Source organism: Gallus gallus, chromosome 14 (assembly GCF_016699485.2).
Source record: "Gallus gallus isolate bGalGal1 chromosome 14, bGalGal1.mat.broiler.GRCg7b, whole genome shotgun sequence".
In the NCBI taxonomy this organism is placed as follows: Eukaryota; Metazoa; Chordata; class Aves; order Galliformes; family Phasianidae; genus Gallus; species Gallus gallus.
Genome location: NC_052545.1, coordinates 11,901,837 through 11,923,363, shown reverse-complemented (window position 1 = coordinate 11,923,363; position 21,527 = coordinate 11,901,837). Strand labels below are relative to the sequence as shown.

General features: G+C 37.8%; 1 protein-coding gene across 15 annotated transcripts in view; it reads left to right on the top strand.

Moving 5' to 3' along the window:
- KATNIP (katanin interacting protein) overlaps nucleotides 1–21,527 on the top strand; it is a 66,097-nt gene that overhangs the window by 43,287 nt on the left and 1,283 nt on the right. For 13 of the 15 annotated variants that reach the window (XM_040647467.1, XM_040647465.1, XM_040647466.1 and 10 more), the window contains 10 exons: nucleotides 1,906–1,981; nucleotides 4,820–4,997; nucleotides 6,835–7,000; nucleotides 11,540–11,697; nucleotides 11,943–12,007; nucleotides 13,049–13,159; nucleotides 14,439–14,578; nucleotides 16,693–16,794; nucleotides 17,359–17,516; nucleotides 19,726–19,814. In XM_040647467.1, the coding sequence (XP_040503401.1) occupies nucleotides 1,906–1,981; nucleotides 4,820–4,997; nucleotides 6,835–7,000; nucleotides 11,540–11,697; nucleotides 11,943–12,007; nucleotides 13,049–13,159; nucleotides 14,439–14,578; nucleotides 16,693–16,794; nucleotides 17,359–17,516; nucleotides 19,726–19,814 (1,243 nt within the window). The other 2 variants (XM_040647477.2, XR_005839741.2) reach the window with 2 other exon arrangements.

Here is a 21,527-nt window from a genome sequence, read left to right as displayed (position 1 = left end):
ATTTTTTCCTCTTTTCTTTTCTAACTAGCATCTTCACAAATCTGTATCCCTTTTGCAGCATTAAGGTGTTCCCTTCTATTCCGTAGAGTAGATATTTTACTGCTGGAAGAGGGCTGTAGTTTTCATGCACTGCAGTCTTGCCTCAACGCATCGTAATGGCCCAGTGACTGTGCAACAGTCCTGCTTGATTTTCAGCTTTAAGTGGTATGGTGTAGTCTTTGAACTGCTTTCTATCTTCTTGGGATGTTGATGAGCACCTGTTCTTTCTTTAATGAGGACATATTTCAGTGGGACAGTCTTGCACAGCTGTGAGGAGATCCAAAACTGATTCAAAATTCCAGCTGGTTCAGTTAAAGTACTCCTGGTATGTGTTTCCTAATGAGCCTTGTGCTGTTTGCAGGCCTGTGTGCTCTATCTTGACCTATTCTGGTGGCTTACATGACATAGGGAAATGCTCTGACAGGGGAATTTGGTCTTGCTGTCTCGAGTCAGTAACTGTAACCCTTTGACTCTTCTGGAGCTAGTTAATGGTGGCATCAGTAACTCTGTTTCCATCTTCACTTGCAGTACCTTAAACTGTTTGGGCACTTTGTGTAATGCAGGATTTCACCAACACAAATTGAGGTTCACCTTTCATTTATTGATCACTTGTTCGTTGTTAGCATTCACCCAGGACCTCTTTCATTACAGAAGCTTAGGTGAGGACTCCTCAGTCCTTATTTAAATCATCTGCTTCTCTTTTTATTGCCCATCTGTGATGCTTTTCTTACTCCTTTTTTAACTCTGAAACATGGTGTATCAGCAATGGAGTAGCAATAGCTATTGCAAATGAACCACTGATCTCTCTGTCATTCAGTATATGCTTGGACCATCAAGATTTTCTGGATGTGTACAGTATCAGAATGATACGAATCTACTAGATAATTTGTCTTCCCCAGCATAACATTATCATTCCAGCTAATATTGGATTTGATCCGTCTCTGCCTATTGATCATTAACCCTTTACAGTTGTTACATCTTCAGTAGATGAGAAAGTGTTTTACTGCATTGACTACAGCAAAGCATCTTACATTATTGTCAGTATTATCCATGGTCATCTGTCTTTTATCTCCTTACCCATGATTTCATTTAAGGGAACCATTTCAGAATGGTCATGTTTAGGAGCTTGGTAATGATTTCTACTTTTTACTTCTTATCCAGTAACTCCCATACAGTGATGATATTTTATTCTACTGTAAGGATCTAAGAACATGGGTAGGTCAGTGTTTACAAGGAGTGTTGAAATAGTAGAAAATTAGGCTAAATCTGAAAGAAAAGATAGTGGATGGTAATGGAATGGAGGGAACTGTGTGGCCAAGAAATGAAGAACAGGGAGAAAAGAGGTGATAAGCTACCTTGTATGATCTGCAAGGGAAGGCTCAGTAAAACCAGTAACTTTTCTAAGTCTACAGATCTTGATATTCAGGAGAGTTTGAAATTTTAATTACCAGATGGAGTCAGTGTTTTGTGAGATGGTGCCCTCAGTAGCAGTGTTGTTTTCCATCTTTCCATCATTTGTGGATTGTGTGTTGCAGTATGTTGTGTTCTTGGAGAGACTGAAATTGTGTGATGGCAGTCTGTGAGGGCTTAACTTCCATCTGCAATTCTTGTCTCTGTGACACTCCTGCAACATATTGGAAATGCCACGTCATTTGCTAATGACAGTCTGCAGGTAAGAAAGAGTGCCTTAATGATTTCATTCTCTCCAGGAAAAATCAGCCCACCTTAGGGAGTCTCCTATTTAACATTCCCATATGCTCTAACAAAAAATCCTACGTGAACAAAGAAAAATATATTTCATAGGCAACATGTCTCTGGAATGTATGTGATCTGCATGTTCATTGCACCTCTTGGTTTGTTTTTTAGGTTCAGAAGCAGGTAGTTCTGCTCGATTCTCTCTCTGCTTGTACACCCAAGGAACCTGGGATATTTACTGGAAAGTGTAAGTTTGTTCTTTTTCACTTTTTGCATACGCTGCTCCCTACCCCCACTAATGTTATCGAGGAGCATCTGATTTGTCATTTGCACAGACCTTTGTGGCAGATGTCAGGTCTGCAACACAGAAGCGTAATTGAGTGTTTAAGGCACAGATTTTTTTTTCTTACTGTGGAATCTAGAACACTATATTGTAACAGATGGCATTTAATCTTAGAAAATAACACTAGCCATTTGCCTAGTTCTTGAATGGGATTTGTGGTAGCTGTGTCCATTACCAAGTAATTCTCTTCCAATCCTACATATTTATTTAGACTGATTTTCTCAAATCAGATTGACAATAGAAACCCTAGAGTGAAACTAGACCAGAATGTTGCATGTGTACTGAAAGTATCTGGTTTATTGATACTGTTAAAAAAAAAAAACCCTGTCCTTTCTTGGACTTTGCATTATTTTTCAGAGAGCCTCTGAATGGCCCTGAAGTACCAATTCCTGCTCCTTTGACCCAGCAGAGGAGAGATTTGCTTGTTGGGCATGGCTTGTATAAGACATTTGGCAACCTGTGATGTATTCTCTGTAAATACACACAATACTGTTATTTAGCCATGTATCTATGGACTATTCCTATAATCTATGAAGTATATCCATCTATAAGCTATGGATGAACATGTCTGTCATCAGTTTACATTTCTGTGAACTTCAGATGCTTTCCTCTCCTCCCATTTCTCAAAGTGGGTGAAGATGATAGGATGCAATTCAGAGCTCAGCAGATGCAGTCTCTCATACTAAGAAGATATCGTTAACCAACTCATTGGGTTAGCTTGTCTCTACCAAACAAAGAAGTCCTGATTCCCACTGAGTTCTTGCAGGGAAAGAGCTGGAGAAAAACCCAACTGTGGTTAAAGGGAAGCTTCTTTTTCACCCTGAGGGTAGTCTGGGATTGATAGAGTTTTTGAGATCTGATGGCCTGGAGTCATCTACATCTTCACTGGATGGCTCCTGGGAGACCTGATCTAATGGGCAGGAGTTTTATCTAATATCTCTGAATATTTTTGCCTGAGAACTGTTGCGTATTTCTATAATAAGAAATGGCCTTGGGAATAGTAGCTAATATCGATGTAGCCATGGTTCCAAGCTTGTCAGTTAATAGAACTATTTATTTCTTAGCGTCCTTGCAAATATAAAGAGATCTCAACACCCGAGTGAATTTATGTGTACTTAGTCTCATGCAAATTGCTACTGCTATTTATAGGTAATTGGGCTGGATGGCTTAACAGCTCTAATGCTGTTTGTTTTACAGTGCATCATGACTATCGGTGCTTCATTCGACATTGTCCAACTTGATTCTTTCTGGGCTACATTTAATGCATTAAATAAACATTTTAAATTTACAGTGGTGAATTTTTATGGAACCCGATCAGACTGGAATGGTGCTTGTCGTATCTGTATATGCTCTTTATATTTCTTGGAAACTGTGAAACAGGTGGGCCTGAAGATAAAATTTTGTGTTGGTGCAGTATTTCTTATTTAACTTCTGGAAATGCAGGGGAATCAGCAATGCTGTTTTTCAGTGGTGCTGTGCCATTAAAATGCTTCTGAGTGTACAGTTTGGACATGTGGTTTACTATTGTATTTAATGCACTAACTGCATCTCTTCTTTCAGTGTAAATGTGAATTGTTGTCCTCTAAGCAATCTACTCATGGGATTTATGAGAGACTGAATTTAGATAAGTTCACATGGTCACCTAGATGGCAAAAGATAATGGATAGCCTTCAGACTAATAGGTCTTCTCTGTTTCTGCATAATCTCAATATCTGTCATGTCACTACTTAAATGTATTATTGAATTACTGTCACTCTGCAATCTGAGTAATGAAACACTTGATAACATGGTTGATTGGGAGCAGTATAGTTACAAGTGAACAAGATGTCAGCAGCCTACTAAAGGTCTAACACAGATTTACGAGTTACTGCACTATTATGTGGAGGTAGGCAAACAAAGCTGGAACTATCCAAATGCAGGATATACAGTTATTTAAATAAAATACACGTGGTGCTAATTCTTGGGAACTGCACATATGTAGTATATATATGGAGTATAGAATAAATATTTAGCTCATTAGAAGTTGTGTGATAGAAAATAGTAATTGATTGGACAATACAGAGTACAGAATGGAAGGAGTTCTGGCTTGAATTCAAACTCTTGGCCAGTAGGCAGCCATGAATATATAATATAGTTGATCACTAGAAAACAGTCATACACGTATTATCTACCACACTCTATTTGCTTTATTTAGGATAGTGAGGTCATGTGGCTGGCCAGTCCTAATTGAGTCTGATCCTTGAATTAAGTGGGTTCAGATGCAGACTATGAGCTGTTGTTTGTGCCAGAGTATGAGCAGTTGGACTTAGTCTCCACTCTGTGACCCACTAATGCACTAAGTAGATCCAATAGTGCTGCTAATGGCAGTGACAGACCCCACTCAGAACAAATTGCTAGGTTGCTGGCTCACTTAGGACTGATAAGAGAAGCTTTCTGCCCCCAACAATGTAGGTAAACACTACAGCATTTTACTGTGCTTTTATCCATATTCTTGTGAGGTATACTGTATTAACTCATGGCATGAAGAGCAGCTTTTGAAGTGTTTGAGATGTGGATTTGTAAGTAGCAGTGTTGTATTGTTCTGCTTTTTGGTTTCTTTTTATCTGCTCTGTATCATTGCTGTACCAGTGAAAGTGTTGTCTTGTTGATACTGATTACTCAGTTTTGGAGGCTTGGCCCCACACTTTAAACTAGTATGCAAGTATTTATATGTGTATATTGTATGTATATTCTTTTATATAGGCCTGCAACTGAATTTTACCATGACCTGGGGAGATCCTCATTACCTTGGACTGACCGGACTGGAAGTGATAGGAAAGAATGGCCAAGCATTAAAAATAAGTACAGAACAGATTTCTGCTTCACCCCAAGACTTAAATGATCTTCCAGAGTATACAGGAGATTCTAGAACATTAGAAAAGTAAGTAGTGAAAGGGATAGAATAGGTAGAATTACAATATCTGCAGATGTTTTCTTTTGTGTGTTCTGTAACATCTGTCTGTGCATATGCAGTAATGTTTATGCTGCATTTCTGGATAATTGCAAGGAAAACTTTCTAATTAGTGAAGAGTGAGAATGTATTGGAGAATTGCAAGTATAGGTGCTGCTTTCTAATTCTGCAGCTTTTTTTATAATTTTAATGAAGTTTTATGCATTGGCAAATATGCTTCCTCAAATTATGAAATGTATGGAAAATCTCTTCTGTGGGCATCAAGATCAAAGAGATCTTCCTGTGAGAGCCTCCATGATGAGAAAGCTCTGGTGGTGGAGTCTGGAGTGGCTTTGATGGACCCAGATGCAAAGAATTCATTTAACTTTTCTTTTGGTGTCTTCTCTGGTGCTCCTTTTACAGTCCAGTCATCTGTTGATCCTACAGAATTTCTGGCAGGCTTTTGGCTCCTTGTATGTTTGGATTTTATTTATGGTGCCTTTTGCTTGCTAGCCTACATATTCTTTTTTGGCATGTGCGTATACATTTAGCCTTCTAGAGTTTATGATCCTATTGATTTAGTTTGTTTGGTCATGACTTTTGGTGAAAGATGACTTGTAATAACTTTCTTTATCATGCCACTGAGCCAGGCTGGCTTCTATTTTGATTTTTTTTTTTAATTTTTAAGTCCTTTTATGTCTTTCTCAGTGAGATAGATTTGTTGTATGTTTCCAATATGACATCCATAATATTCTTTCTGCTACATGTAATGATTTTACTCTGTTGCTTTCTTGCCTTTTTTTTTGCCAGACTTTGTTTTTACTTGAGAGCCTTTTTGAGCATAAGACATAAGGGCTTAATCTTTTTTTGGCTTTTGATATTTCTGTAAGCATGTTGAGCACTTCAGTGCTCTCTGACTGTAGTGTTTGGAATGGGTCCTGTGTAGTATTGACTGTTCCGGACTAAGTCAAGTTTTGTCTCTTCCTTATGGACTCCCTAATCAATTCCTTTGTGAAAGACTCATTATTCGTATCTATTTCTTTAAGAAACTGCCAAATCTGGTACTCATTCTTCTATTACACTTTAAAACAGTATGCACACAGGGCAGTGTACAAAAGTAACGACAGTGGGGCAATTGAATCATCTTCTCCTTTATCCTTTGTGTATCATACTTTGTGATAGAAGTCAGAATTCTAAAATGGGGGAATAATGGAATTGGGTTTATCTAGTCAGTCTGAAGTCTGCTGTTATGAGAAGATGTTGTCATATTGTAGAATGGTGGGGGAAAAAAAGGGCTGTTCCTGCAGTGGAACATGCAGTGTTCGTGCAGTGGAGCATGATAAAGGATGTGAACAAACTGCTCCATCTCTGGGCTGCCTGGCTACCATCTCAGTCATGCTCAGTGTAGCTGCATTTGTATAGTAATATGCTGTCCACCGCCAGACAAACTAGTTTAGGCATGGGTCTATATTAATAAGTTATAAAATGTCTGGGACTGAGAATTTTGCCTCTAGTAATTTTGGTACAGGGGTACCAAGTGAGCTTTTCTCTGCTTGTTTGCTCAGGGAAGAAAACCAAAGGATTTTTCTGTTTTTCTTCAAACAGAACCAACTAAAGGAAATGTTGTTCCCCCCAGCCACTCCATCTTTAATTCAACAGTTCTGTATTACTTTTCATGTTTAATATGCTTTTTAGTTGCACGCACATAGGTATAATAATGGAATTGGTAAGTGGAAATAAGAAGAAAATTGACACCTAGTAAAACACCTGTTTTCATGAGAAAAGCAGGCTTTTCCTTGCTGTCACTAATGGATTTTTCTCCTTGTAGGTTAATAGATGGGACTAATATTACAGCTGAGGATGACCATATGTGGCTCATTCCTTTCTCTTTTGGAGAAAATCATCTGCTCACAATCCATTTTGATAAAAGTGAAAGCATTGCAGGGCTTCGTTTCTGGAACTATAATAAATCTCCTGAGGATACCTATAGAGGGGTAAGTAAAAGAAAAGGAGCACTGCCAGCAAAAATATACAGCGGTGCATTGGAAAATTGGTACTGTGATAAATGAATATAGCTGCCTTAATGGAACACCATAAATCTTTCTAGATTGTCTGAGTCTGAGTTTTGTGGCAGGTATAATGCATTTCTGTCTCTGCAAACAGCAAATATTGAAAAAAAGCCAGAGACAGTTTAAAGAAAACTTCACAGATGATTTTTCTAAGAGACACATAGTAGCACATATTATTTTCAAGATATATGATTCCAAAGTGGTATCCTCTCACTATCCAGTATTTAAGCCTCCCATATGATTCTTTATTTCCTGCAGCACGAGGAATGATAGAACAGGGGGCACTTCAGCAGCAATCTGGTGTAGATAAGTTGAAGAAAGTGGTATCTGTGTATAAACTTGTGTTTTCTCTGACTATGGGATCCTTTTGTTTTTGAGCATCTTGCTTTTCTCAAGTCTGCCACTTAAAAGAAAATGAATATTTAGTAAAATGACTGTAAGTGCTATTGAGCTATTTACTTAACTAGTAGCGTTTGGTAACATGATAAATAGAGATTTGGTAAGTCTTGATAAAATCAGCAATATAATGAAAATTCTTTAAGTGTGCACCATGAAACCCCAGGCTCTATCTCTGCGAGCACACAGTGCAATTCTCAAATTTGCTTTCAGTTTTCAAGTGTGTACTATGATAGAGTTTATGGTACCTTAAAGCTGTGTACTTCCCAGGCAATTCAATGGAAAGCAGTTGGTGATGGCAGCATTATACTTGGCTGACGTGGATGAGTTTAGTTGAGCTCATTAATAAATTATCAAGAAGCAAGAGTCTCTGGGACTCCTGTTTTTGTGAAGTTGCTATCTTCAAACAGTTTGGCTGATGTAGGTTAGCTAAAATTACATAGTGTACCTCCTCACTTTTTTCCAAATTGGTTCTTTTAATTTGTTATTAGATAAGAAAATTGTTCCTATTTGTGAAACTTAAGAGAGACAATATAAAAAATTCTAGGAAGTTTCTAGAATTTGAAGTTGGAGGCCTGGATCATTCATAAGACTTTCTAAGGGGCTTTCCAGCCTGGAGAAGAGAAGGCTGTGAAGTGATGTGATAGCAGCTTTTCAAGTATCTACAGGGGAGGTACAAGAAAGAAGACTCTTCAATGGGGTCTGTGGTGATAGAACAAGGGGATATGGTTTCAAGCACAAAGAGAGTAGGTTTATGTTGGATATAAGGAGAAGATATTTTACAGTGAGGTTGGTGAGGCATGCAGCAGGTTGCCCAGTGATGTGGTTGATGCCTCATCCCTGGAGACTTTCAAGGCAAGGCTGGGTCAGGCCCTGGGCAACCTGATCTAGCTGTGCTGTTCCTGTGCATTGCAGGGGAGTTGGACTTGATCGCCTTCAGAGATCCCTTCCAACTCTAAGGATTCTATGATTTTAGATAGTAACAAATACAGGGGAACTGCTTTTCTGTGTAAATTTACCTTCCACAAATGAATGTTCCCTCTCTGAAGTTCAGCCCTGACCTCTTTAAGTTTCTGCAGCAGGGTACTGCAGAAAGCTGTAGACTGGCAAAGAGTCACAGAGGTTCAGAGTGTGAGTTCTGTTTTAGCCACAGCTCCTCTAGAGGCTTTAACATTTGTCATCTAACTTTTGTAATACAATGCAGTAACCCAATGTGTTTGACTCATGGGAGGGTTGAGGAGCACGTTGAGCTTATCATGTAAACATACCCTGGGTAGCCATGTCTTTTTTTGTTTTTTAGTAAAACCGCTTAGTTAATTTATATGATTTGGCTTAAAGAAAGGGCTTTTTCCCCTTTATCCCCTTGAGAGTGATATGGCACTGGGGCAGCATGCAGTGATGGGATGAGTCAATTTGAGAGCCCCAAACAACCTGATTTAACTTCACAGGCTTCTCTGCTCTGAGCAGGAGTTGTGACTGGAGACACTGTGACTGCAGAAGTCCCATCTGATTTAAATCTTAGTGTGATTGTGTGTGTGCATAATGCAATATGAAGAACAGCCTATGTAGTGATGGGGAATATTTTGCTTTCTCATTATAAGAGCAGGTCTTTCCAAGACAAAACAGGGGGATGAAATGTTTGAATGTGAATTTTTCAAGCCACATCAAGTTTCTGAGTGTGTATTTGTGTCTCAGCTATTAAAGGAGCTAAAAGATTTCAAGGATTTGTCTTTGTAACGTGGAATTTGGTCTTTGGAAGCAGACTATGACAGGAAAAAAGAAAGGTGTACTTTTACAGTTTATTTTGCTAGGTAGTAATGGAGGTGAGTCTGAAGTATGCATGCAGGCAGCACACCTCTAAGTCCCCCAGCAGTCAGGTGCAGTTTAAATGAGGAGTTCATACCACCAATCCTGTGAAAGAATGAATAAAATAAGGTACTTGAAAAACTGAGGATGTGGGATATCTGCTGGGCCACAGTTAAGAGGCTTTAGACCATAGACCTATGGTATCATGGCATCTGTTATTTGAAGTATTGCTATTCTTCTAAGAAATGGTTTCTGGACGTGAGATATAATGATTTGCTAGGCAGCTGTAGACTGGTGGATTCTATTCACAGCTTTAGTATGAAAGGGTAATGGCAGTAAACTGTCAAAATGAAGGCTTGTATGCTATTTCCAGCTCTATGAAAAATTACCTTATGAAGCTTTGTTATGTGATTTGTAAAATGCTATGTGTGATGGTTGAGTGCCTCCTCAGATGATGAAAATGACTTAGAAATGAGGGCTGTAAAGGGCACATAAATATAAGCAGCTGTGGTGTAATAGGTAAGATTTCATCTCTAAGTCTCCAGACTTCCCATTCAATACATGTTCTCTAAACTAAAGTATATTTCAGTGGATTTTTCACTTCCTCTCCATAGTCTGGCAGTTTGATTCAGCTGGAAGGTACCATGCAGAAGAATTTCTTATACAGAAAGTGTATTTCCTTTCTTCTTTTTTTTGCTCCCAAGCTTATTAAGGATGAGACCTGCAATAGTTATTTTCCTCTGCTTGCTGCTTTCACTCCTAATTTATCTTCATGCTTTCTGGAAGTGAAGTGAGCACCTTGCACAGTCCGGTACCTCAAGTTTTCAAATTGAGAAAGGGTTTTGTAAACAAACAAAAATACCAACAAAATGCACAAAAAAAAACTTCAAAACAAATAAGAACTTTCTGAAAAAGATTTCCTTCTGTGTTATTGCATGTGCAACTCACTGAAATGGCAGTTGACTAAAAAATTGAAGGCAAATTGGAGAAATATGAAAGCTGTTGTGAATACCAGGCTTTCTAGGAAACCTGAAGTGTTAAATTGTTCTCAGATTGACATCTAGAAGTACATATTGCTTGTGTTTTAATAAAAATACTAATAACAGATCATGAGAACTACATATTTCCATACAAAACTATTCTCAAATAATCATGTATTCATCAGTAAGTATAAAATCTAAAGATGGCAGATCTGACACGCATTACCTTTAGGCTAAATTAAGTCTTTTTTGCTAGCTAAATTAATCTATTCTCATTCAGTCTATTAATCAACGGGCTGCAATCACAGGGCCAGTTAAAGGGCTGTCCTGTTCTATGTTCCAGGTATTATTCCTTCCTTAAGCAGTAATTAGTGGCACACTCAGTGCAATACTTGTGATTAACGTGAGACTATATTTAACATACCTTAGGGCAAAATGCAGTGATAATTGTTGCTGCATGATTGAATTGTTATGTGACTGTGATTGTGCATAGAGCCCCAGATGGTGTTAATGGGGGAGGATGAAGGGGCCTGAACTCCATCTTCTGATCAAGTATGCCTGAATTATTTGGTTTAATCTTCAGAGTTTATCTCAGATGTGCACACATCTGTGACACAGTTGTTGCTCGATCCTTTCTGCCCGATAGATGTACCTTTTCTTTATTCATATGCCCTTAGGTTATATACAGCGCTGCTTGATAGATGAGTTGGCATAATCCTGGAAAAGTCCAAATGCTGCCTGCCACACAGATGAGTAGAATGGTGAAATATAAGTTTTCTGTAAACATGGTAGAGACAGAAAAGGTGACCTCTTGAGAGGTCACTAGGTTATGTGATCTCTTCAGCCAGGGTTGGGCAGTCAGACCTGATCTACCATTGCATTCAGGTGGATGATGAGTGACTAACCTGCTCCTCAAAATCACCTTTGCAACATATGCTGACTTAAAAGCTGAGTCTCTAGTCTCTTGATGTGTTCTCCTGCAGCCCACAGATCTTCAGTTTACTGAGATCTCTGGGGGTGCAGTAATTGAAGGAGCTCTTCCAATCATTTGTATTTTGTTTTTCACCATTTTCTTTTTCCTCCAAAATTGTAAGCTCTGCCACTTGCAATCTTGATAGCTAGTGACAGACTGGGTTCTGCTGGTCTAGGCTTCCTTTTGCCAAAGGATGTTACACTATAGAGGAATAGAATAAATAGTGCAAAATTACGGGAACGATTATTTCAGCCTCTGAAGAGAATGCAATTGCATTGCATTTATGTTATAATTTTTTTTTTAAACAAGGTGAAGGTCGTCCACGTAATGCTGGATGGTCACAACATCTCCCCACCAGAGGGCTTTCTCATCCGCAAGGGACCGGGCAACTGCCACTTTGACTTTGCCCAAGAAATTCTCTTCGTTGACTATCTCCAGCCCCAGCTGATTAACAGGCTACAAAAGAGGTAAAGTAGGATATTTTTACAATCTGAACTACTCTTATTTGTTCAGTGTTTGTATTCTCTTTTGAACCAAATCTGTATGAGACGCCTGGATGAAGTGGGATGTTTTCTTGAGATCAGGAGACAATCTGCTACATAATCTGGAGGGGAAAGGTGTGTGTGATAGCTTATTTTTTCTTATTCTGTTCTTTTCTCAATGAGCCAAGAGTATGTAAATAAACTATTTTGTGTTGGTTATATTTTGGCAGAACTGGTTCAAAGAGAATGGAACAAGCTAGTATGGACTATGAAGCACCACTCATGCCGTGTGGTTGTATCCTCTGTCATTTTCTTGTTTAGTATATAACTGTTATATTCTGTATAACGTAGTTATGAATTCCAATAGTTCTGAATACAACAACTTCTGATGCTGTAAGAAATGAATGAGATATGATGAATATGATGAGAAAGGCATTTGTTAAATATGACTTGAGAATAAATAAATGAAGCAAAATATATGAAGGTCTGACCTGTAGTGAGATGCTCTGGTAGCACTTCTTCCCACCTTTTAGAATCCATGAAAGCTGGAGCTAGAAGCCCATTAGCACAGTATCCTGCCAGCCTCTCAAAGCTAGTAATGATCTGTATTTCTGCATGTCTTTGAATGTTCTCAGTGCTACTCTTTGAAATTTGTCTCATTTTACATCTTTATTAAGACTGTGTTGACCAGAACTGTGTAATATTTTGCCATTTTTCTTAATGGTTCTGGCTCTTTAATCTTATGTTTTCCTAAATAAGCACAGCCTTCTGCAGTAATGCTTACTGTTGTGCCATCCATCTACCCGACAGCCCTCTTAAATCCATTAGGCTGTCCTAACCATGTTTGGAGTCAGTGAGATCTCAGCATTACTAAGTTCCTGACAGTTTCATGAAAATCAGTGTCTTTTCAGAGATAAAAAATAGGCGCTCTACTAGAAAAATGAACAGCACATGCTCTTATTATATTCTCTGCCATTCAGTTAAGGGGCATATTTCCTGGCCAATTATCATTCATGTAATTCAAAACTGAGCAGAGGCATATTCAGAAAATGTAGGAAGGTAATAAAGGCTCTGGGTCGGAGCTGTGTTATTAATAAGCTGCAGAATGGGGAGGTAGGATGTGCAGTCATAAATAAATAAATTATATATTCATCTGGCAGCTGAGGATGTTACATGAGCATACATACATGTGAACAACACATAGAGTTGTTTCAACCCTAGGGCTTCATTTTTGTGTGTGTACTACCAGTAACAGAAATGACAGACTTCTTGTCCAATGTAGCTTCTTCAGAGAGTATCAGTATCAAATTTTCCTTAATAGCTCCTTCCTTCTTAGTTGTTTTCCAGTTTCAGCTTCTGACAAGTTGGGGTGATCCATACTACATTGGTTTGACTGGCCTGGAGTTGTTCGATGAACATGGAGACCAAATTTTACTAACTGAAAACAGTATCCTTTGAATTTGATTCAGTGTTCATGGGTAACCAGTAGAGGGAACGCAGGACACATTTGAAAGATTCATAGTGATCAGAGTTATTGAAGAGTTGCACTTCAGTCTTCCGTATCAGCTAAACTAAGTGTAAAAGGCATGGATGCTGTGTGAATTGTATGTCTCAAGGGATCTTCGATGTTTAATTAATAGAGATTGCAATGAAAAATAAAAAAGCTCTTTTCTGAGTGACATTTTTATTCATATTTTGTATGGTGCATGATGAAAGTGTAATGGAGAAGAAACATTTGGAAATTGAAAAGTGTTAACAGATTATTTTTAAGAGCAGAGGATCGTTAGCTTATATTATTCTTTGTGCCTTTACAGTACAACACAATGCCATTTAAGATAATTCAGTAAGTTTGGAATAGGCATCTGTTTCTGCTTGTACAGCAGTGTCTCCTAGATATATCAGGATCCCAGAAAGCACATTTGTCTAAGTGCGGTACTAAACATGATAATTCAGCTACCAAGTCTGAAGCAAGCTTTTCCTAAGCTGCTGAATCATCTGTGTCATTCCTTAAATTCTTACGAAGTACATACAGGCGTTAGCCTCTCAGAAGGCAAAACAAGAGAGAGTTACTGTCCCTCAAACTGGATTGCTGGGGACTTACAGTTCTGAAGACAACATAATTCATCCGTATTTCTATACATGCCTTTAACTTGCATATATTTTTAAACATAAGCATTTCCTTACGGAAAGCATCGTATCTAGAAAGCCTTTTCAATAGAAGGCTTATTCTTCCCCTCTTGAAGAAATGAAATTAGGCCTTATTAGACAGTTAATTTTTATCACAAGAGTTGAGGAACTTAAGGGAAAAAAAAACCTGGTCAGAAAGGTGACTGTTGTCTACAGGGATGCTTTTCTTAAGATATGTTTCATGTGAGGTTTCCACAACTGCACAAAAAATTCCCTAGGCAGTGCTTCTTACTGATAAGGGAACTTTATTGATGAAGTCATAAAAGTGGGCTTTAAAATAAGTGAAATGCTGCTAGTTAATTTCTTTCTATTTTAAAAATAATCTTGTGTGCCAGAATCTCTAAGGGCTTTCCTGCTTTTAAAAATGTGCTCTCAAGTTCTTCAACTATCTTAAATAAAGTACTTGGAGTATTCTATAACTTTTACTGCTGTACTGGAGAATAGTTGCTTGTGGAATCTGATAGAAGAGGTGTGAACTCTTACATATGGTATTTTGGAAATGTCTTTTTCAGTTATTTAAACTGAAATTATTTTTTCAGATATTGCTGCTTTTCCAGATAGTGTCAACGTTTTAGAAGATGTATCTGGAGATATCCGAACTCCAGATAAACTCATTGACAGAGTAAATAACACAACTGATGGCAGACATATGTGGCTTGCACCACTTCTTCCTGGTTTGGTACGTTTTTCCCTTATCATCCCATTCTACTGATGTGTACAGATATGGCTAGAAGTATGATGGCAAGGGAAGGAATACAAAACTTTGAGGTCAATTTGATATTAGTAAGCTGTGCTAAATGACTGCTTGTCAGAAGGAGCTCTTTTTATTCCGCCTTCTCTTGACTACATTGCACAGATCATGGCCATACAGATATAGGTTTCCCAGCTTTGCAATGTCCTTGTATCTCCATGGTGCAACAGGAGGAGAATTTCTAGTGTGTGTGTTCAGTTACTATGAAAAAATTACCGACAAAGGAGTTTAATCTGTGTGTTGTGCAATAAAGACCTGTCAAGTGGGAATGAACTGAGATCTTAAACTGATTCTTACAAAAGCCAATATGTTTTTTCTACAGTGGAGTTTTTTAACCTATCTTGAATTTAAATTCATAAATTAGGTGAGACTACTTAGTATTTTGTAAGCTAAGGCTCCAAGTGATCCCTTCTAGAGGCTGCATGTGTAAAATAATGGGTGCCAAATATCTAAACAGGAAAAGTAGATAAACCTAGATGAGTTTTGATTTCATTTCTTGGAGGATGTTGTTTTCATGGACTTGTTCTGGGTATCATTAAGATGATGTGTTCATTTCCTAGAAGATGGATTATGAAAGTGACAAAATGTGAAGCTGAGGTGTGATTCTTCAGCTTACTGTGTTGGAAAAACTTACTGCATATGTTACAGTTATTAATTAGACTATTAAAAGCAAGGAAGTCTATTTTGAAAATAGTCCATGCTGTAATGCATCGGGTATAGTTAAGATTAAAATTTTAATTATACTTGGGAGTACTGTTTGCATTGTGTAAGAAAATGGAAGGTCTGTGTAATGCCTGAGGTTCCTACATGTTGGCTGGATATGAAGATATCCACTGAAACCTCAGGAATGGGTGATTTGGCAGCTGAATTTTTGTTTGGCATATGTCAATGTCTTTATGAAAACATTCTCAGCTTACTTCATTCTGATAAAAGGAAAATAATGCCTGATTCTAGCACTGTTCCGTGCATTGTTTTGTGTCAAGTCTTTCACCAGAGTGCTGTAGGTAAGATATTAGTATTCAAAGGGTAAATGGATAGTATGTGAAATGTAGGAGGGATGAGTAAGTAATGCACCCTTCTGTCCTTCAACTGTAATGAATGATATCTTTTCAAGATCCATGTAGCTGTGCCATATTGCATAGTTTTGTTGCTAAGCCAGGCTGGTTAGAGACATTCCAGTTGCTTAGAAAGCTGCATAAACTCTGCTATGTTGGAAAATTTGAAGGCTTTGAAGTTGTATATGATGGAATTTCTTTTCCTTTCTAATATTGAAGTATTTTTGTTTTTTTGCAGATTTATTACTAATGTAAGCATGGTTAGAATTCTTTGTCACCCTGTCACTGATTGTCATTTTATTTATTTGCTTGAATGGATTTTCCATCAAATTTTTCATTATTTATGACACCAACAGTTGTCATGGGACATCATAGCCCAGATTTTCTTCTGGGAAAGAAGAGATGCAAGCAGTTCCATTGATCACATCTGCCTCCTTCAGTACAAAAAGTAAAATGAGCAGTATCTCAAGCAATAGTTGTTTGGGCAAGCATCAGGAGTGTTGTCTGTTTGTGTACATCACACAGAAGTGCGTGAGTTGTGCCTGTTTGTGTACCTCACAGAAGCTGCAGGATTTCTGACAGAGCTTTGTTAGGGGGTATGGGAGGAATGTTAGCCTTACAAATAAGGTGTATTCCATTCATGTGCCAGCTTGTCTCGTGCTGAAGCACATCTGTATTTTGTTGATGTAATACTCATTAAGAGTATTAATCTGCTCCTCCCCTAACTGATTTGCAGTCCAAGACAACAAGCTCAGATGCAAATATCATCTTCTGATGACTTGTATGTATATTTGAGAGGGCACCTGTGGACAAGAGTAACATCTGTGAATTATCAGCAGGAATGATAGCTGAATTGAAATCCTTGCCATCAGTTATCTGCCCTATAGCTATATCTCTTCAAACACGGGTCAATTTGATGTGTATGAGATTCTTTTTTTTTCTGTGGGGGATTTATCTTCTAAAATAGAAATGAATTCTCTTTTACAGGTGAATAGAGTATATGTTATTTTTGATGCGCCTACTACTGTGTCAATGATCAAGTTGTGGAATTATGCCAAAACACCTCAGAGAGGTGTGAAGGAATTCGGTGTAAGTAATTTCTGTTTGCATTTTGTATCTTTCTGTACTTTTTCACAGTTTACTGAAGTGTGATTTTATATGATCTGAATGGATAGTATTCATCTCATTAACACTGCATTTAATATTAAAATGTTTAACCTGTGCTAGTCATAGTCCTTTGTTTCAGATAGTTTTTCAGATAATAGCCTTAGCAGAATAATGCTTTCTTTTTTCCTGGCTATGGAGCAGGTCTGTAACATCAGTTCAAATGAAAAACCCAAGTTTTAGACAGCTGAAGTGGGTTGAGATTCACTAATTCCTAAATCTGAGTGATTTACTCCAGTTGATAGAAGGGTAATTACATGAAGCATGAAATACATTTTTAATTACTTGAAAACTTCTTTAGCAACATCAGTGAAAAGACAAAATGGGAGGAGAGAAATAGAAGTTTTAGGGACAAAAGCTAAACTGATGACTGGAGTTGTGAAACAATTGGTCCAAAATGATTCTAGATAATTGACTGAAAGGACTGTTGAAAGCAGCATCTGATTCCTAGATTTCTTTAATTATTATTTGTTTCTTTATTATCTGTAGCTTCTGGTGGATGACTTGCTTGTGTACAATGGGATTCTGGATATGGTGAACCATGTAGCTTCAGGCATCCTACCCACCTGTGATCCAGTAGTTCCATATCATACCATTCTCTTTACGGATGATGAGAAGATTTGCCATCAGAAGAGAACTGTAATTAGGTATGTGGGGAGATCTTGACTGGAAGCGTCTTGGTTTTGGAAAATGTTTTCATGTGGCTAACGTCAGGAATGTGCATGTTGCTATGAAGAATTCCCCTCTAAAGCATACTCAGTCTCACTTAATGGCAAATAACCAGTAGCTTTTTACATGCTGGGACAAAAGTACTAGCTTTATTTCTAACTGTTTTTTAATACTATTAAGATTATTGATTCATATTTGAATGTATTTTCTTGTCAGACCGCTATAATAGACACAGAGGAAAGATGGTTTTCCTTAGAGAGGAATTGATAAATTGCAATGAGATTACATGGGGGAGAGGGAAAACCCAAAGATTTTTTTGAAAAAGCATCAAGTATCAGAGAAAAAGTCCTTCAAATGAAAAATGAATTTGGTTCTCCGGACTAACCCACTGAAGCCACCAAGTTGGTAACCTCACAGAAAATATGATGGAAATGGAGTGAAAAATATGTTCAGAAGATCAGGATTGATGGGGTCCATAGCATGGAAAATAAAGATTGAAAGATAAATATATTTTAAATGAGTTGGAAAAACTGAAAAATGGAAGTCTTCTAGAAATAAGCGCTTTATGCATTGCACAGTTTAAAATAGAATGTCTTAAACATGCATCACTTGAAAGAAAGGTGACAGTTTTGCATTCAAAAATGCAAAACAATTACTTTAGAAGAATATTAGAAAATATAAAAATAAGTGGAAGGAATGTAAGCTATCCTGACTCGGAATAGAAATTCACATTTGTTTATAGAGATTTCCTACGCTTTTCCAAAGCATTGACTGTTAGCCACTGGTACTGTCAGATGTTGAAAGAGATTATTACTGTTTGAAAGTACTGTGTTAGGCTTACTTTTTTTTTTTTTTTTTACAAGAAGCTGTGTTGTCATGGTGAAATTTGGAGGTAGATGGTTTTTCAAGTGAAAAAATTACTGGAACGAAAATAATTTTGGGGGGGGGGGGGGGGAATACATAAAGGAGAAGGAGAAATGAACATCTACTTTATTCAGTGTAACATCTTAGTACGAGGAAACTTATTTTACTGAAAGCAGAGAAACTTCAGCTGTAATTGTAGAGCTATTTCACATGACTTCCTATGCATTTACTCATATGATGGTCTGTTGGTTTAGTTTTGGGAGGTATTCTTTCTTGGTCATATACACTGCAGCATCTGTTTTCCAGTAAAAATTATGCAGTCTTCTCTTCTAGAATTCCTGTGCAGGAATGTTGTTGGTCTTTGTCTGTCTTCTATTCCCTTTGTCTTATTCTAACCCCCTGAAGGACAGGGCTCTTTGGCGGTAGAAGACACATCTCTTACTATCTGTTGGATAATTCCCTACTTTTAAAAGATGTTTTTGATTTTTTTTTTTGCATGTTGGTACCTCTAACTTTGACCTATTCTCTTCCATGTATCACTGTTCAGTATTTCATGAACCCTCTCATTATCATCAGTGATGTAAATACTGATTTACTTCAGTATTGGTTCTCCTGTTGCACTATGTCTGTTGGAGAGGCGTTGAATTTTTCCACAACAGTAGAAGCCTGTTGTGTGCAGTATTTGCAGAGAAAAGAAAAAAATCAGGCTACTTTTTGTTTTGTCTGATTAGTATTTTCTTTAACTTTCAATTCAGCTCACAGCTTCTTCTGTAATGGGTTTAATTTAACTTTGAGGTTATTATTTCTTTATGAGAAAGAAATTATTAAAATTATGTGGCCTGCAAACAAAACTCGTCACAGTAAATGAATTTTGTTTAGTGCATAAATTTTTCATGAATAATTGCTGTATCAACATTACAAAATAGTGTGAAGTTCCATGTAGGGCTTTTAGACTCTTTGTACAGAGCTACTGTAAAATCTCACTTTGGTTAATGTGGTTCAAACTGCGTAGGCAGGCAAGGAAATTGTAGAGTGAATATGATGTTGATATTTGAACGTGTGCCTGCTGCAACCTACGCCACTCATTAGACTGGCAAAAAATACTTCAGGTAGATGCAGCATGCCTTTCCTTTATAGATAGTTTCATGTTATGTCCCTATGCTTAACATATAGGAACATTATATAAGTGTGTATATGTATGCTTCATAGGCGTATATATTTAGCCTCCTGAATGGAATAACTTATTTGGTAACCTTTCTCTATAACTGTTGTAGCTTTTCAAAATGGCTTTTTTGGTTATTATGCTGATTTTAATCTTTTCAGCAATCACGTGGAAGATCAGGATGTACGAATGATGAATGAAAATCAGATTGTCACCAACAGCAAAAAGAAGCAGGTTGTGGCTGATCCAGGTTAGTTCTGTCTAATGCAGTTTTCTTCTGCTCATGTTCCACAAAAGCACTATGAATAGTAAACATTGTTATAGACCTAGCTGGGAAAAGAAAGGAGATTTGCACCTCTCTTTTAATTTAGTTCTTCCATAGGAAGGCAAACATGGAACATCGTGCTCTGGATGTTTATTCTGTATCTAAATCTGAAAGTGGATCATATAGATCAAAGATTTATGTGGCATGTAATCATAGCTCATACCAACGCATACACAGAAGTCTTCAGGAAAGAAGACCAATTGAAAGCTAGTGTGATTGTACAGGTCCAAAGATAGCTTTTGGAGTAATAAGCTTGTTGCATCCCCACTGGCCTTTTAAGCAGCTTTAGAGAGGGGCGTGTGTGTGTCTCAGAATTACCTGCTTGTTGCTCCTCAAGCAAATCCAAAATCATGATATATGAAACTAGGATGAAAATCCCAGATGCCTGTCTTGTTGGTCTCTTCTCTCTTATAAGTGATAATTAAAAAGGCAGCCTGTTTTTTTCTTTTTCCCAAGGAGAAAAAGTAGATTGTATTTATAGTCTGAAGTGTCCCAGTCATTCACTGTAAATTCCTCAGGATAGCTCCCTAAATACATTACATATTCTCAGCCAAGCTGGTATATTCATGATTGTTTTTCTTCCCCAAGCATGACAATTTCTCAAGTTCATTTCTCTGGAAAGTGCTACAGAAATTATTTGATGGCTTTTAATAACACTTCTGTAGGAGAAGGATTTCAAATGCCATTACCTGTGCAAATATAGCTTGAGTATTAATACATTAGCACTAGCTGTGTCAAAAGTATCCTACACATCTCTGTGCCTGTTGTAATGACACCTTGAGTTGCAGTGCAGACATGCCCTGTATCTAGTGAAGAATGCTTTCTTTTGGCACTTAAAGATGGGTGAGCTCTCATTTCTTTTTGTGAGGTTTTCAGCTGAGGACTGGTTGTTTTTTGATGTCTGCCCAGTGTCTCCTTCCTAATACTGCTATCAGCTGCAGAGGTTGATGGAGTGATTTGGGTTGGAGGGCGGACCTCAGGAGGTCTCCAGTTCACACTGCTAACCAGAGCAGAGTTGACTCTGAGTTCAGACTAGATTTCCCAGCGAAGTGATTCCACAGAATTGCCTTCATGGAGAAAAAAGTTTTTGTCTCTTTGGAGTCAGTCCGTTTTTTTTATTGAAAGATGGAATTAATTATGCCATCATTGCTTTCAGATTTTGCTTTTCTGCCTCCCCTTGTTGGCGCATTCTTTATTATCCATTTTCTTCTATATCCGTACTGTTTTCTAAACATAATCCCAAACCTGTGATGATACACCTACTCTCTGAAGCCAGATCATTCATGTAAAGTAATAAATCAAAATGTCAAGGAAAGGATGGACCACAAGAAACAGCAAGTGTTAGTGCTTTGGTCTGAAATGGAACAGCAATCAGTGGTTCCTGTGTGACCCAATTCAGCTACTGCCTTCTTTCTGAGCACCTGTGCTGTGGACAGAAAGTTGTGTGTATCATGTAAATGCTCCTCTACGTCCATTGAGAGATGGAGTAACAGATTATAGAGTTACTTCCTCACACTGATTTAGTTGTTTGCTGTCCTGCAGTCTGGCACTCTGAGATCTTTTCTTCTACAAGGGAGTAGTTGGCATTGCTTGCTGTCAGTGTAGGATATGGTAGTGAGAAGTGTAACCTTCATTCTG